This window comes from Chenopodium quinoa, unplaced genomic scaffold, assembly GCF_001683475.1.
Source record: "Chenopodium quinoa cultivar QQ74 unplaced genomic scaffold, ASM168347v1, whole genome shotgun sequence".
Taxonomy (NCBI): domain Eukaryota; kingdom Viridiplantae; phylum Streptophyta; class Magnoliopsida; order Caryophyllales; family Amaranthaceae; genus Chenopodium; species Chenopodium quinoa.
Genome location: NW_018742864.1, coordinates 1057890 through 1076644, shown reverse-complemented (window position 1 = coordinate 1076644; position 18755 = coordinate 1057890). Strand labels below are relative to the sequence as shown.

At 35.4% G+C, this 18755-nt stretch overlaps 1 protein-coding gene across 2 annotated transcripts in view; it reads left to right on the top strand.

The window, feature by feature from the left end:
- LOC110726178 (histidine-containing phosphotransfer protein 5-like) overlaps positions 1 to 867 on the top strand; it is a 66303-nt gene extending 65436 nt beyond the window's left edge. The window contains exon 7 of one of the 2 annotated variants that reach the window (XM_021905634.1): positions 562 to 867. In XM_021905634.1, coding sequence (XP_021761326.1) covers positions 562 to 606 — 45 coding nt within the window. In that variant the 3' untranslated portion in view covers positions 607 to 867. The remainder of the gene's footprint in view (positions 1 to 561) is intronic. The other variant, XM_021905632.1, reaches the window with a different exon arrangement.
- The last annotated feature ends 17888 nt before the right edge of the window (positions 868 to 18755 follow it).

The window sequence follows — 18755 nt, the reverse complement described above, 5'->3', positions numbered from 1 at the left end:
TTCGTTGGTGGCTAGTGTCTTACGGGATTGGGGTATTTTCACTAGGGGTTGGTTTTTCACGGGGTTGGGTCGGTTTATGACGAGGTTGGGTCGGTTTATTACGAGGTCGGGATGGTTTTCACGGGGGTGAGTGTAGTTTATACGGGGGTTGGGGTGGTTTTCACGGGGGTGTGGGCGGTTTGTTAGAGGTTAAGGCTTAGGGTTGGTTTATAGGGGTTTGTTATTGATGGTATTTTCTTGGGTTTTTCGTTTTTTTTAATGTTAAATTAAGTATATTATTTCCTTTGCAGTTTGCTGTTTAGGTCAATTGATTACTTTAATATTGATGATTTTTCTGGGTTTATTTTGTATAAAAGATGATTTAGGTGCCCAAGAGTTGATTTATGCGGTGAAGATTGCATATGGGATAATATATGATTTTATCCCCTTAATTTTGTTATTGATGTTTAAATCGTGTAAGGTTGTGTTTATGTTGTTGATGTCTAGTTTTTAACCTGAATTATAACCCTTGAAGCTTTTTTTTTTTTTTTTTTTTTTATTGATTCTCTTAATGGTATACAGGTTTTTAGAGGCCAGATGACCAATTCAAGAAACTTGCTTAGCTGATATATGGAGGGCTAAAGAAATTACCAAAGAGATGGTTGGATTCACTTGCCGTATAAAATTTGTGGGAATGTTGTTAGTTTTGATAACTTATTGTAAATTATTATTTCCATTAGTTATTATTTACTTGTTCCATAAATTCTCTTATACATGTAAATTATTGTTCGTATATACTTGTAAATGTTACTACTAGTAAATTCCATAATTATGTAAGTTTATGTAAATTTATCTAATTTTTTGGTTTTGTAATTTTCAATTTTAGTAGAATAATTACAAAATAATAAATATATATCGTCAATTTATAATTTTTTTTTAAAAAAGAAAAATTATAAAGAGACCCGTTACCTGACAAAACAGGTCTCTTTATGGCTATCAAAGAGACCTGTTGTATGAAATAACAGGTCTCTTCCCCTTCTCGTAAATATATGATGTATATACATGCGAAGAGACCTGTTACCTTACATAACAGGTCTCTTATTGATAACAAAGAGACCTGTTCAGTTGAACAGGTTTCTTTAGCAAAGAGACCTGTGAGCTAGAGACCTCTTCTAAACAGGTCTCTTATGCTATTTCTAACGGGTCTCTTTGGCCTTTTTTGTAGTAGTGAGGCGTCGGCTGCATGAATAGAATTAAAGTTAGAAGAAATTATGGAAAGTTTGTAATAAAAGAATAAAATAACAAACACTCCGGATGCAAGTGGATCTACCCTTGGGAAAAATGGGACTTAACCCACAGGCGGACAAGAAGCATTCGTCCTTGAAGTAGTCTGTAGACACCTAAAAATGTCTCCCCAAAACCAAACCCAATGATGATCAACCTTTCACCGCCATTAGTGGTCGGGTTGAGTATTTAATCTTGGAGTGCTTAAATCCATATTTCCATTTCATATAACCAACCCAAATCCTATCCCATTTCCCCAAACCATAACTTATTTTCCTCTTTTTGTGCCTTTAAACCAAAAATAATTCATTTCGTGTCCTTTAAAATCATTCATTTCGTGTCCGTTTAATAAAAACGTTTAATCCATTTTATTTTGGTCCATAAGATGGGTCCAATGATTAAATATTTGGATGGGCTTTAAAAGATCTTTCCAACGATATATTATAAGCCCAAATCCGAGTTATAACGAATAAGTTACGGCCAAAATATTAAAATGAGCCCAAACCGAACCTAAGCCCACCTTACCTACGACCCAATCATATTCATTGGGTCGAAGGTAAGGTACACCAATGACTTGAGGCACCTTTGCAACCCTGTCATTTCCTATTAACAGCTTAATAACATATTCATTTTTCGTCAACCACTTTGAGCCTCGTCTATTGATTGACCTTTTTTATTCAATCCACATTCACTTAAGCCTGGGATTGGAAGATGTGTAATTGTATAACATTCAAAAAGCAAGTACAAAAAACAAAAGCAGCAAAGCAACAAAAAAACAATGTCTAAAGGCAAGTGTTCCAATGTCTTTGATATGAACACGTCTCAATTTGTTTCTCTCATCGAGTGCTTGGTACTGTACCTGAGAAACATGAATTCTAAGTGAGTGATGGACCGCATGATCTGAGATTGCCTACATTGATTCAAAAGAACTAAAAAAAAAAAAAATTCAAAATAAAAAAAAAATATATGAAAAATAAAACTTGCAAAGTTTAATACATAATTGCATATCTTGGGGGCTTCTCTCGGGTCTTGAGTTTTTTACCCCTTTCTTCCTTAAACCATCAGCTTAACCACATTACAACCCTTGAAAGACCTCTTTAAGGTGTACACACTTGTGCAAAGTTTGGTTAGAGCTACGTTCGGCCTGATTCCTAACAGATACGTAGGCAACCTCACATTGAGGTGCGACTACATTCATATGCATGATCGAGTCGAAGAATATCCAATTCTTAATCCTATGACCCTACCCATTTAGAGCTAGACTTGGGGGCTTGAACCCACATCATTTTGCCTATCTAGCCTAAAGAGTCATCATCTTTGACTCTTCTCACATCTCTTTCCATCGCCATAACCCTTGCAGCCAGCCTTAGTATCACATTCACACACTTCACTTACACACACATATCCATATCACCTTTCCTTCTAGGAACCCTCTATCATGAAATCTTACTTCAATACTGTGCATGTTTCGTCATCTTTCAAGACAACATCAAAAGAGACATTGTATACTTGCTTAGCTTCTAGACCTAAACAATGTTCATTGTTTCATACATCACATATCGTGCTTAGCTCCTTGACCTATGTTATGCGATACTCATCGATCACTTCATCTATATATACGTGCTTAGCTTCAAGACCTAAGTAATGTTCAAGATCGTTTCTTTACACCATATATGATGCTTAGCTCCATGACCGAAGTTCATTCACCTATCGTGTCACATGACGTAATTGCCCTTAGTCTCCTAGCCTAAGAACATGCATCATGCATACAATATACTCAAAACGACCAGTTCAATATGACAAGAAGAAAATCCATGTGATTCATCTGTCTTGCTCAACAAGGAAGTTCAAAACTTCTTCCCTTTTTTATCTTGACTTTTATTTTGGGGAAGTTTAAAAACAAAACTTCATTTTTCACGTCTTTCTTTTTCGGGAGAAAGTCGGTACCCTCCACTCATGACAAAAATGACGGAAATTTTTTGCTCTTGCATTTTTAATTGCTTATGTCAGTGCACACACTCACTCAAGACACACACAATCATAAGTCATACACATGTCATGTCATGTCAAGTCAAACTTGGTCAAGTCAGTTGGTCAAGTCAATCACTGTATATACGAGTCCCTTGGTAAATTTTATTTTGCAGGTCTCATCTATAGCTCACGTCCGGGGACAAGCGGACCATTTACATCCCACGTCCGGGGACAAGCGGACCATCTACAGCCCACGTTTGGGGACAAGCGAACCATTTACAGCCCACGTTCGGGGACAAGCGAACCATTTACAGCCCACGTTTGGGGACAAGCGGACCAATTCCAGCCCACGTTCGGTGACAAGCGAACCAATTACAGCCCACGTTCGGGGACAAGAGAACCAACTACTGCCCACGTCCGGGGACAAGCGAACCATCTACAATCCACGTTCGGGGACAATCGAACCACCATCTTTTCATGACGCAAGGTTCTCGATACACAAAGACTTGCAATCTCATCATCTGTCAACTTTCCTCAAGCATGGAAAGTGTCATCCGGTAGGTTTCTTCAGGCTTAGAAAGCTACCAAACTCATCTGTTGGCTTTCCTCAAGCATGGAAAGCATTTCAACAAACGTAATCCAGTGGATTCCTTCAAGCATAGGAAAATACCAAACTCATTTGTGACCGATACACTGGTGTCAGATAAGCATTCAATCCTTTACTCTTTTATCTGTGGAATTAAAATTTTTTCAGGTATCGGCGTATACAAAGTGATTTAGGATTGCAGAACGTCTTAAATCATTCTCCATCCCTATCGACTAATTTGGCTATCATTTTCAAAACTGACGTTTCTACAAACTCAGTCAAAGTGGGGGCTTCTGTAGACACCTAAAAATATCTCCTCAAAACCAAACCCGATGATGAACAATCTTTCACCTCCATTAGTGGTCGGGTTGAGTATTTAATCTTGGAGTGCTTAAATCCGTATTTCCATTTCATAAAACCATCCCAACTCTTATCCCATTTCCCTAAACCATAACTTATTTTCCTCTTTTTGTGCCTTTAAACCCAAAATAATTCATTTCGTGTCCTTTAAAATCATTTATTTTGTGTCCTTTTTATAAAAATGTTTAATCTAGTTTATTTTGGTCCAAAATATGGGTCCAATGATTAAATATTTGGATGGGGTTTTAAAAGAGCTTTCCAACGATATATTATAAGCCCAAATCTGTAGGCGTCATTCGAAGTGCGCCTACGTTAAAAGCATGTGTGAATATGCTTGGCACACATAGAAAGTGGGAATTGACATAATACGATTAGGGACAAATAAAGTAGGGAGCCGCCACAAGTTTTTAGGAATTTGTAAACCATTCACGGATCATAAAAAAGGCAACCACAATAAAGGGACAACGAAAGGCAACAACGATTGACCCGTGAAGGTGACACCCCATTCATAATCCATGAGATTACTAACTCCATATGGTTTGGAACCACGAAAGGAGGATCGGGGATGATGGTACGAAGTGAGTCACGGAGTCATATTCGCCCGTATTGGCCTCTACTCGATTCTTTTAGTGAAAAGTGAATCCTGCGATCTCAACGGCATATAAACAAAGATTCAATTTGCTCCAAACTATTATTAAGCTAAATTGGTTGAATATTAATGCAACACATAATTCTAAAATCTTAGTGATCACTTTAATAAATAAGAAGATTAAAAAGAAACCTACACCGGTTGTCCAAATTATCTTATTAGGCGTGATTTTCAATTACATATTCCCTTTAACATGCAATATGGTGATCATAAAAATAATAGAATAAACATTAATATTGGAAGCAATTTAACAATAATTTTAACAATACAAAATCGTTAGAAAAATAATAGAAATAAAAGGAACATAATTCTTACTTTGATTCTGTTTGTTTGCAACTACAAAATAATAAACGAGTTAGTAACTTCAAGGAAATAATAATAAAACAATAATTAAATTAAATTAAATAGAATTGATTTGGGGCCAAACCCTCAAACAGTTCTACCTTTCACGCCTTGGCTTAAGGACAGAACCACGAGTAAAGTATGGACTCCTTGGAGTACTTGAAGAAGGAATTTTGAAAGAAGAAGGGTAGGCTAGTGTTTAGGCTAGAGCATAGAAGAGAGAAAAATAGAGAATTAATTGATGCCCCGTACATCAGAAATGAGGGGGTATTTATAGAAAAAATGTGCTGAGGGAACACACGGAACCCTAAAATGATAAAAACCCTAAAAAAAGTATCCCGCAACATGGCAAACTGTACCGTGACACGGGAAATTCCACTGTCAAACGGGAAACATTCCCGTGACACGGTGCAAATTTTGTGTGACGCGGGAAATATTTAGTAAATGGGGGAGAAAACGCGTTAAGGGTTTACGCGGAAAGGACACGGAAATTCCCGTGTCACAACAGGTTTCCCGTGTCACGGGAAATCCCACCGACAGCCGGGAAAGTTTCCCGTGACACGGTGGACAGCTGCCGTGGCGCGGGAATTTTCAGTTTGCTTTTCCGTCTAAATTCATTTTTAACCCTAATTTTGTTCAGCATTTTAAGTGTCGATTGATAATTTCGAGCCTTTTTCTGATTTATTATTATTTGGGCTAAAATAAAAAAAAATAAGTAAATAAAATAAATAAAAGGTTTGGGCCAAAAAAAAAAATAAAACAATAAAATAAAATAAAAGGTTTGAGCTAAAATTAAATAATAAGTTTGGGCTGAAATTAAAACTATGATTTTACCAAACATCAAGACTAATCCATGGACTATTAAAAAATACGAATTTAATAAAATACGATTTTTTAAGCACTCTCGGGATTAAATACTGAAACCGACCAATAGTGGCGTGAAAGGTTATTAATCATCGGGTTTGGTTTTGGGGAGACATTTTTAGGTGTCTACAAAATCCGAGTTATAACGACTCAATATTATACTAAGCCAAAACCGAACCTAAGCCCACCTTACCTACGACCAAATGATCATGTGGAGGGTCTAATGATTTAATCCAATTGATAAACCAATTAGGTTTAATTAGAATCTTCTAGAAGTTTCTAAAAGATCTTAATTATCCTTTTTGAAAAGATAAGATTAAAGAGTTTGAAATTGAATAAAATTCCTTTTTTTGAAAGTCCTAATTCTATCCGAATTGAAAACGTTCAAAGATAGACAGATATGAATTTTGTGCCTCATATTTTTTATCTTAATTTTATATGGTTGGATAGCCCTTGAAATAATCTTTCCAATGATATATTATAATATCAATTCCGAGCTATAACGTAAAAGATATGAATAAAATGTCAAACTCTATCCAAAACTGACACCGTCTCACTATTTCGGCTATATCTTTGTTATACAAAATATTTTAATCTAATTTTAATTGGGTTAGAAAGTAGACTTCAAGATCTTTCCAACTATGTCTCATTCATCTTAATTAAAATTTTTGGATCAAAAGATATGATAAAAACAAAAACTGCAAAAACTGTTGTTTATCGCAAGAGTTTTAATCCGATTCGAACTCGATCTTTTCTTAATTCTTCGACCCTCTTTTTTCCCTATAATTAGAGGTCATATAATCCCTTTTTCACTCATCAAAATGCTTGATAAAAAAATAATTCTTTTCTCCCTCTTTAGCCTAAACACTATCCTCCTTATTCTTTCATTTCTTCCCCTAAGCACTCAAAAGAATCCATACTTAACCCGAGGTTCTGTCCTTAAACCAAGGCGTGAAAGGTATAATTGACTGAGGGTTTGGACCAAATCATATCTATTTTTATTAATTTAATTGTTTTGATTTAATTTTCATTTTATTTATATTTTTATTAAAGTTACTAACAATTTATTCATGATGTAGCAATTTAAAGGAACGCGCGGAATGTGAGTAATTAATTAATTTAATTACTCTTATTTTATTTTAATATTGCTAGCATTATGATTAGGTTATTTTATATTTTATTTGACTAACTCTATTATTGTTAAATTGTTTCTAATATTAATGTTTATTTTATTATATTTATGATCACTATATTGCATGTTTAAAGGGAATATGTAATTGAAAATCACGCCTAATAAGATAATTTGGACAAACGGTTTAGGATACTTTTTAATCTTGTTTTTAATTAAAGTGATCAAAAATATTTTAGAATTATATGTTGCATTAATATTAAACCGATTTAGCTTAATAATAGTTTGGACCAAATTGAATATTTTGTTTGTATGCCTTTGAGATCGCAGGAATACTTTTCACTATAAGAATCGAGTAGAGGCCAATACGGGCGAATGTGACTCCATGACTCACTTCGTACCATCATCTCCGATCCTCCTTTAGTGGTTCCGAACCATACGGAGTTAGTAATCTCATGGATTATGAATGGGGTATAACCTTCAAGGGTCAATCGTTGTTGCCTATCGTTGTCCCTTATTCGTGGTTGCCTTTTATGATCCGTGAACAATTTACAAGTTCCTTAAAAACTTGTTGGCGGCTCCCTACTTTCCTTGTCCCTAATCTTATTATGTCAATTCCCACTTCCTATGAGTGCCAAGCATATTCACACATGCTTTTACGTAGGCGCACTTTGAACGACGCCTACATAGTCCAGGTGGGGGATCCAGTTTGTTTGAACTATAATATGAGTCCCATCCCCCATGGGCTCAGTAGTGGTTTCATAGAAACCCGGATACATTATTTTCTCCCGGGCCTTAGTGTATAGCTCCGGGAGAGGGCATTTCCTGCCTAGAAGCGCCGGTTCCGTGTTGTACAGGCGCAGTGTCCGGTTGTGTCTCAGAGTTGGAGAAGAAATTAAATAAAACTTATCTTTCCACCCGGACAATTTGGACACCTTGTCCAAACTCATCAAATACTGGGGCAAGATGGAAAGAGTGTACCATGCCCCATGACCGCCTGGTGCCTTGCTCAAGTAATGCATATGAGCGAAGGCGGAGAAGCTGGGATTTATGTTCTGGAGCTCGTAGGTGGTGATGTAACTCAAAATGTTCACCCACGAGTTGGGGGTGAGCTTCCAAACTCCTAGATCATACCCCTTCAGGATTTTCCTAATCTGGTATGGAGGGGGAACCGGATGCCGGCTTCTATGACCGCCTCGTAGCCAACAAAGTAATGTTCTGCATTATCAACGTCATCGTCCCATGCCATTACTGCGTCAGCAGGCGGGACGATAATGTCCCACCCTTTCCGAAGGGGTGCTTATCTTTAAAAGCTCCAAAGCCGTTTTTTAACAGGGCAATGTCACCCGACAACATTCTAGTACTTTTATTGTTAGGGTTGTCAGCGACTTTAGGTGGCTGCTGATAGTCAGCCGCAAAGTTGTCATGGTCAGAGCCAGAAGATTCGGCCCTTTACCCTTCACTGGCCTCATCATCGCCGGTTCCATTAGAGGAGGCGACTTCCTCACCGCCTTCCTCCCGTACGCCTGAGCTCCCGGAAGTAGAGGGAACCTCTTTATCAGAACCGCTCTCCTCTAAATCCTCCTGTTCCCCATCCGGAACAACCTCATCGGCTGGCACTGACATAGTGCGCCGACTCTTAGACCTTCTGGCCATCAGTTTCATTCTAGCCATTGTGTCATGCATAGACACAGAGAGGGAGGAATTCGGAGATGAGCACATCGATTCTGACAGTCCAGAAAAGGCATCCCCTGTTCTAGACTCAGCCGTTCCGGGGGACCGGCAGTCCTAGGCAGTGCCGAGTGTGTGGATTGAGAACTCATTTTTATTTCTAAACTATGTATACAGGCGGAGAAAGAATGTATACAAGTTGAAAAAGAGAAAAACTAAATATGGTACAGGTGGTTACCTTACTTTAGCTCTGATAAATCTGAAAACAGCTACAGACGGTGAACCGAGTGTTGCAGCGTTAGCACGCAGAAATACGAAAAACTTTGACGCAGACGGAGGCAGAGAATCTCTCTCTAAAAATCTCTCTTTCTCTCTCTATAAAGTCAAATGAAAATGAAGTGAGAGAAAAAGGGGGAGGTAAACACTACGTGAAAAAATGAATTTGGCACCGGTTCAAACCCGGCCTAAGGCACCGGTTTGAACCGGTTCCAATGTGGGGGGTGCCAAAAAGGGTTTTAAAAAGGCACCGGTTCAAACCGGTGCCAAAAATCGAAATTGGCACCGGTTAACCGGCGCCAAAAAAGCCCACAGAAAAGTATTTCAAAGTTTTTGGCAACGGTTAACCGGTGCCAAAGAACCCCAAAAAATATATATATATATTTTTGTTGTTGTCATTTTTCACTTAAAAATCAAATTGACTAAAATAAATAAGAACAACAACATATTAATCGAATATCATTGAATATAACCGAAAATTTACAGTATATAATCAAGAAAAAATTACAATATACGAATTATAAAATTAAACAATTACCACATATAAATAAATAAAAAAGAACTACAATATAAATAAAAAAAAAATATTACAACATCACAATAAAAAAAAACCCAAAACATCTAAATCAATATTCTTTATTCTTGATTCTTCGATTATGTGCAATATTTTGGGCTTGCAAAGCAAATAGTATACCTGCGCCAATTAGTTCATCCAAAAAAATCAATTAAAATGTATTAGCTGCGAAAATTAGTTAAAAACCCAGAAAATTAAAAAAATCGAAAAAAAATTAAAACCCAGAAAATCGAAAAAATTAAAATAAAAAATTAGTTGAAAATCCAGAAAATGAAGAAAAAATTAAATTAAAACCTTGAAAATCGAAAAAAATTAAAATCGAAAAAAAATTAAAACCCAGAAAATTAAAAAAAACAAAAAAAATTAAAATCGAAAATTAGTTTAAAACCCAAAAAATTAAAAAAAAAATCGAAAAAATTAAAATCGAAAAAAAAATTAAAACCAAGAAAAACGAAAAAATTAAAATCGAAAATTAGTTGAAAATCCTGAAAAATCCAGAAAATGAAGAAAAAATTAAATTAAAACCCAGAAAATCGAAAAAAAATTAAAATCGAAAAAAATTAAAACCTAGAAAATTAAAAAAATAAAAAAAAAAATAAAATCGAAAATTAGTTAAAAACCCAGAAAATTAAAAAAAAAAAAAAAACGAAAAAATACCCAGAAATCGCAAAAAAATAATAATCGGAAAATGAATCAAAATCGAAAAACAATAATAATACGTAGAAATCGAAAAACAAATACCCAGAAATGAAATCGAAAAACAAATAGCGAAAAATGAAATCAAAATCAATTACCCAGAAATGAAATCGAAAAACAAATACCCAAAAATGAAACCGAAAAAACAAATACCCGGAATTCGAAGAAAAATAAATCAAAATCGAAGAAAAACGTATTAAATTTGAATAAAAAAGAACCAGAAATCAAAAATAATAATCAAAACAAAATAAAAATCTATCAAAGTTAAAATCGAATAAAAAACCCCCCTGAAATCGTAAAAAAAAAAAATTAAAATCGAAAAAAAATACCAAGAAATCGATTGAAAGAAAGGAGGACGGTTTTGCATGTTGGAATTTTTCGAATGCAAGAAGGGAGGAGGACACCAGGGAGAAGGAGATGAGGGAAGAGAAATAGAAGGAGGAGAAGGAGATCGAGAAAGAGGAGGAGAGGAGAGAGAAAGAGGAAGAGAGGAGGAGAGAGAAAGAGAAACGGCCGAGAGGAGGGGAGATGAGTGAATATGTTAAGGTTGGGAGGGTTTTAATGGGCCGGTTTTTTTTTTTTTTTTTTTTTTTAATATTTAATGGCTCCGGTTCAAAAAGGCACTGGTTCAAACCGGTGGCCTTTATGTTTTTGGCACCGGTTTGAAGTGAACCGATGCCTTTTACTCTGGTTTAGCTTCCCACCAATTTTGTAGGCCATTTTTGGCACCGGTTTGGACTGAACCGGTGCCAATTAGGGGGTGCAATTTTGATATTTTCTACTAGTGAAACTTGTATTTATAGAAGGTGAAAACGGGGGCATTCCTGTTTGAAATTTAAATTTTACTATCCGTTGTTACTGTTCACCTCGGACACATGTCACAGACCCCACGTGACATGCACGTGACCCCTATGAGGGGCAAATATTTAGGGTAAAAATACCATAGACAAGTGGACCAATGAGAGGAGGCCACGTGGTGAGCTCAGGATGGCCCAAGTGGCCCAATATCCTCTTAACATGTGGCCCCCTTAGATAAGCCTTTGAAATGGCGGCCTTCAAGGGCCCAAATCTCTAGGAGCGCCGTAAAACGGCGCAACCCACTAAAATCTAGGTCAAGTTACCAAGATAGGGGCACATTCTCCAACGACCCTATAAATAGGGAGATATTTCCCCATTTTGGGGACACATTGAATCGTTTATTACACCTACATTCTCTCTCATCAGAGAAACACCTGATCTTGGAATCCAAGCAGATCCCCACCCAAATTTCCGTACTCTTTATTCTCTTTGAAGTTACTAACTTGATCTTCGGAGGTGGAGCTCCAACCACCCGAAGTCTCCGTTGTTTTTGCAGGTACAACTCAGCCAGACCAATCTTTGTGACGTAACCCTCCCGAGGGACAAAAACACCCAAAACACCTAGTAAATAGCGTAAATATTAAAATTAGACAAAATTAATCAAGTTAGTTTGTTTTTTAGTCTTCCGTGCTATTTGGTCATTGGGTCCTTTGTTTTTCACAGTGTCCTCATGTCTAGCCATGAAATCATACCACGAGTCTTAATAAGCTCACCTAATCACACATGTTAACTCATTGCACACACTTTGTCATCGAGTAATGCACTATATTATTTATGACCATATACTAGGAGCATGCATGAATTGTTTTCCGTCGTATAGTAGGAATGAGTGGAGTATTTCCCATCATTTTTCAAAATTGTTTCATACACTCTTCCTTTCCAATTCGAGTATTGAGTAAATGCATTAACTGAGTTCATCCTTACACAGTAATTGAGTCTAAAATCACTAGGAAATAGTTGGAAGAATAAGGGGAACGTCACTCCTTCCTTCTTTCATTCCAATCAAAGCATCAACAAAAACAAACTTCTTTCCTCATTAGGCGGCAAGAAGTAACTCATAAAAAACCACGAAGACAAAGCACGATGCAAGCTTCTCACCAAGATTTCATGTTTTCTTCTTCTTTTGTTTCAACCCCCCCTAAAAAGTCTAGCATAGGTTCTCCTTATCCATGTGTCTATGTGTCACATTTCTTACCTTCTTCAAAATGAGCATCTCTTTCTTACAATCGATCATGTGATTAGCAAAAAAAAAAAAAAAAAAAAACAACAAGAAAAGAAAAAAAAAAAATCAATCACCGTACCGAACACAAGATATACCAATGATTTAAGGCACCTTTGCAACCCATTATTTCCCATTAACCATTCAATCACACATCCATTTCTTCATTAACCAATTTGAGCCTCATCTAATGATAGGCCTTATTTTCAAACCATATTCACCTAGCCTTGGGATTTGAAAGTGTGAAATTTGTGTAACATTTAAAAAGCAAGTGAAAAAAAAACAATAAAGCAACAATAAAACAATGTCTAAGGGCAGGTGTTCCAATGTCTTTGTTATTATCACGTCTCAAATTGCGTCTCTCATCGAGTGCTTGGTACCGTGCCTAAGAAACATGAATGCTAAGTGAGTGAGGGACCGCATGATCTGAGATTTCCCACATTAATTAAAAAGAATAAAAAAAATCAAAGAAAAAAGAAATGTTGAACAAAAACTTGCCAAATTCAAAATTTTTAAATTCACAATTACACATCTTGGGGATTCTCTCGGGTCTTGATCCTTGTACCCTTTTCTTCTTTAAACCATCAATTTAACCATATTACAACCCTTGAAAGTACTCTTTGAGGTGTACATACACTTGTGCAAAGTTTGGTTAGAGCTACGTTCGGCTTGATTCTTAACGGATACATAGACAACCTCACATCGAGGGGCGGCCACATTCATATGCATGACCGAGTCAAAGAATATCCAATGCTTACCCCTATCCATCTAGAGCTAGACTTTGGCACTTGAACCCACATCATTTAGCCTACCTAGCCTAAAGAGTCATCATTTTTTACTATTCTCACATATATGTCCATCACCATAACCTTTGCAGCCAGCCTTAATATCACTTTCACACACTTCTTGCACATATACATAGCCATATCATCTTTCCCTTAGGAACCCTCTATCATGAAATCTTGTTTCCCTACTGTGCATGCTTCACAATCTTTCATGACAACATTCATTAGAAGAAACGTTGTATACTTGCTTAGCTTCCTGACCTGAGCAATATTCATTGTTTCATGCATCGCATAATGTGCTTAGTACCATTTATATATCAATGATTTGTAATCATACAAAGCATATCGTGCTTAGCTCCTTGACCTAAGCAACGTTTATTATGCAATAATCACTTTGTGCTTAGATTCCAGACCTAAGTGACGTTCAAGACCGTTTCTTTACACTATATATGATGCTTAGCTCCATGACTTAAGTTCATTCATCTATCCTGTCACATGATGTAATTTTCCTTAGCCTCTTGGCCTAAGAACATGCATCATGCATAATTTTTAAGATAAACAATTCAGATCAATCTATACGATTCATTTTGTCTTGCTCAAGGAGGAACTTCAAAACTTATTCTCTTTTTCATATTTTTCTTTTGGGGAAGTTCAAAAACTTTTTAAAAATATTTTATTGAGGGAAGTTCAAAAACAAAACTTTATTTTTCACGTCTTTCTTTTTGGGAGAAAGTCGGTACCTTCCACTCGTCTCATAAAAAATGACGAAAAAGTTTAGCTTTTACATTTTCTGTAGCTTGTGTTTGCACACACGAACCATATACACACACAAACACAAGTTATACACATGTCATGTCATGTCAAGTCAAGCTTAGTCAATTCAGATGGTCAAGTCAATCATAGTTTATATGAGTCCCTTGACAAATTTTATTTTGCAGGTCTCAACTACAGCCCACGTCCAGGGACAAGCGGACCATCTACATACCACGTTCGGGGACAAGCGAACCAACTACAGCCCACGTTCGGGGACAACCAAACCGACTGCATCCCACGTTCGGGGACAAGAGAACCATCTACAGCCCACGTTTGGGGACAAGCGAACAATCTACAGCCCATGTTCGGGGACAATCGAACCAACTACAGCCCACATTCGGGAAAATCGAACCAACTACAACCCACGTTTGGGGACAAGCAAACCATCATCATTTTAGTGATCATCTCCCATGCAAAGACGATTCGCGGCGCAAGGTTCCCGATACACAGAGACTTGCAATATAATCATTCGACAAATTTTTCCTCAAGCATGGAAAATTGTCGGTCGTTTCTACCTCTCAAGGCAAAGAAGTCAACGATTATATCATCTATCGACTTTCCTCAAGCATGGAAAGTATAACACGGTAGATTTCTTCAAGCATAGAAAGCTACCAAACTCATCTGTCGACTTTCCTCAAGCATGGAAAGTATTATCCGGTGGATTTCTTCAAGCATAGAAAACCGCCTGATTCATATGTCGACTTTAATTTCCTCAAGCATGGAAAGTATAATCCGATAGATTTCTTCAAGCGTAGAAAGATACCAAACTCATTTGTCGACTTTCCTTAAGCATGAAAAGTATTATCCGGTGGATTTCTTGAAGCATAGAAAACCGTCAAATTCATATGTCGACTTTTCTCAAGCATGGAAAGTATCATCTTGTAGATTTCTTAAAGCATAGAATGCTACCAAACTCATCTGTTGACTTTCCTCAGGCATGGAAAGTATCTCAATAAAACGTCATCCGGTGGATTCCTTCAAGCATAGGAAGCTACCAAACTCATTTATCATCGATACACTGGTGTCATATAAGCATTCTATATGTTTACTCTTTTATCTGTTGAACTAACATTTTTCTATGGGTATCGGTGTATATAGAGTGATTTAGGATTGTAGAACGTCTTAAATCATTCTCCATTCCTATCGACTACTTTGACTAATGTTTTCAAAACTTACGTTTCTACAAACTCAGCTAATGGCTTCTGTACACACCTTGTAGGGAATATTTCAAGCACCCACACTTGAGCCCCACTATGATCATACACTTAAGCATGGTGGCATCCAAAGGGAAGGAAGCTAGAGTAAAAGAGTTGCCAACAAGTTTTAGGAACTTGTAAACCGTTCATAGGGTGAAGGTTACACCCCTTAACGATCCAGGAGATCGTTAACTCCAATAGGTTTGGAACCAAGACTGGAAGTTCGGGGATGAAGGTACAAATCCAACCTAAAAGATATTGAACTTGCCCTAAAAATAGGCCTCTACTTTATTCTTCTCGTATTCATGTGTGCTTTCTGACTAACATACAATCAATATATTAACCCTAAACCTGTTTAACCTATGTTGGTTGAATATTAACCCACAAATAAAATCTATTGTTGGTGTCACTTGAATTATAATCATATTAGCCTAAACAAGATTATTAATTATCTTATTAAGCATGATTACAAGTACAAATTCCCTTTAAACATGCATAAAAGTATGATCAAACAATAACAATAATAATAACAATCATCATCATAATAAGGATATATTCAATCTCCATAAAGCATAATAATATTAGCAAGATCTTACGCATGATACTAACAAGATTAATAACAAACCCTAGCATGTAACTAAACATTAAAGATCAATTAGCCCTAACATGACACTAACATGATATTAGGAAAGAAATAGGAAACATCATAATAATATACATGATATAAGTAATTTTAGTTAACCCTAAACATGATACTAGGAAGCAATATTACATCCTAACATGATATTAGGAATCCACGAAATAATTTAAGCATGATTTCTATATCAATAGATCAATAAAACAATTACATTACTTACTTCGATGCCTCGTACCTCTTTCTAATAAAAAATACAAATGTAACTTTAAGGAAAAATATAATAATAGTAAATCTAATCAAAGAATTGTAATAAGGTTTGGGGCAAAACCCCTCAGAAATATCAAACCTTTCACAACTAGGGCAGGCAACTTCGAACTTGGCTAGGTGTTTCTAGGACTAATGAGTGAGGAATTTTGAGAAAGGGAGGTTTAGAAAAAGAATAGAGAGAGAGAAAGCTTCTAGCTTTTAGAGAGAGAAAGGGAGAGATGATAATTGTGAATAAAAATAGGGAAATACGACCCCTATTTATAGGAAAAATAGCACGGAATTAAAGCAAATCATATTCGGAATAAAATACCTCCTGTCGCCAATGACATGAGTCAGCGCAATACGACAAAGGCAGTTCCAGGCGAGAGCTAATAGCGCTAGGCGACAACTCAAACTAATACTAGTATAGTGCAAACTAATTTAATACTAGTACTTATGCAAGCAAGACGTCAATCCACAAGGACAGGTAGTGAGGATTGTAAATGACTAATGACTAAAAAAATACAAAATTAAGATTTGAAGAGTTGAACTAAAACAAGATAAAAGAAATATTAACCTAGCTAGCTAGCTAGGGGTAAACAATTAATGAAACTCTACGGAATGGGAATGCACATGAATTCATGATCATCAAGCTAATTTGGAAATTAAGCAATCAAATCATAGTAAAGAAGTAGGAGCATCTACTTAATAATTCATAGAATATCTAATATGGGTTCCTACATGGTAACATAAATAGGAGGAAACATGACCAAAATCTTAAATTCTCAACTAACTATGATGAAATAAACATCAATTTTCCAGTCAATCAAATTAAAACCTGCATTCATGCTTAAAATGAAGGGAGGCCAATCCAATCAATATAAGCTACATGCAAATCTCATACTCATGATTATCGACTACTCATGATTAAGAGAAAATCAAGCACTTAAGTAATCAAGATTATCATCATCACTCAATAATGCAATTAAGATAAGGAATTAAGCAAGTAACCTAAATCACTAACCAAAAGCATAAAAATTAACAATAATCAATATTATCAAACAACAACTTTAAAGTAGGATCAGAAATTAAAGTAAAAGGAAGAAAATTTACTAGAGTTTAATTGACAATTGAAATTGAACTTAAATTGATTGAAAAATGAAGAATGAATAGTTGATTCTACACTTTCTCTCTGAAATTTACCGAAATTAAATCATAATCCTAGTTATAATTTAGTTACTAAAAATGGAAAATATATAGCTATTTATAGAAGTAACAAAGTTAGGAAGAAAAGCGAAAAATCATATAAAAATAATCCATTTTACAAGCAATCAAGTAAGGGATGTGCGCTCGTGTCGAGCTGCGTATGGAACCTAGACCTAGAGTTGCATAAATGTTCAGTAATCTAGCGTGCCTATGCTGGAGCCGCATTGTGGCACACAAAACATTCTTCCTTGATTCTTTAAATTTGCCTCCATTAGCTTGCGCCCATGCAATTGAGTTGGCGATATTCTACTCTATGCAACCTCAATGAAAGCGACGATAATAAAAGCTTATGAGTGCATTGATTCCTCTCCGTAAGTATTTCTAAGACTTTAGTTCCTACACATGTAGTAAAAGAACAAAATGAGTATTGGCTAAATAGAAAAGCTAATAATAAAAGCTTAAACATCTAAAAATAGACATGAAAAGTAAACACGAGACAAATATAGAAAAGGAGGCTAAAAGATGACAAATAAATATGGGGGAAATTCTAAGAAAATCGAACTAAAATCATAAAGCAACAATACAAGCTAAAATATATGTTTGTACCTATTCTTTAATGTCGAGCACGAGCTTTTTGAGTGTGAGTAATAACAATTTTCATTTTTCTTAAAAATTTTATTTCTCAATTTTATTGAAGTAATAAAACAAAAACAATATTACAATAGGTACTAACTTATGCATTTAGTACCTTGTAATTACAACAATTCTCTAAGCTTCTTTGTGCTCATATAAATTTTTATTTTTTTGATGAGTGTGCTCATATTGATTTATAAAATACATTTAGTACCTTGTAAGTATCTTGTTGCTAAGGAAATAACCCATCTATACTTTGGGGATGCAGCTTGAAAGAGAGTTTGTTCGCCTCTAAATTACTGAAAAACAACAGTGAGCATGAAGAAGTGCAATTTTCTTATTTATGTCACCTTAAGAGCAACAAATTATCCTATTTAATATTATTTTTATTAATATGTATCTAATTAAATTTTGAGATTTTTTTTATAATTTTAAAACATATACTATGATATATTTAAGTTACAATTACATTGAATTCTTCTAATATTGTTAACGTAATAGAAATTTGGTAATGTACACTTACAAATAATAGAACCATTACCAATGCTTTGTACTTGAATCATTAACAATATTTTATTTTCAATAATTAAATGAAACAATGACATAGAATAAATAAAATATTATATTAATCCATTAGTTCAAAAGCACATAAAATCATATAGATTGTTAATTTAAATTTTTAATATAATAATATGAAGAGAACTTGTTAAAATATGAGTACATAAACCTTATATAGATGGTGTTTCAGTGTATAATACGTTGAAAATCACGTGCTTTTGTT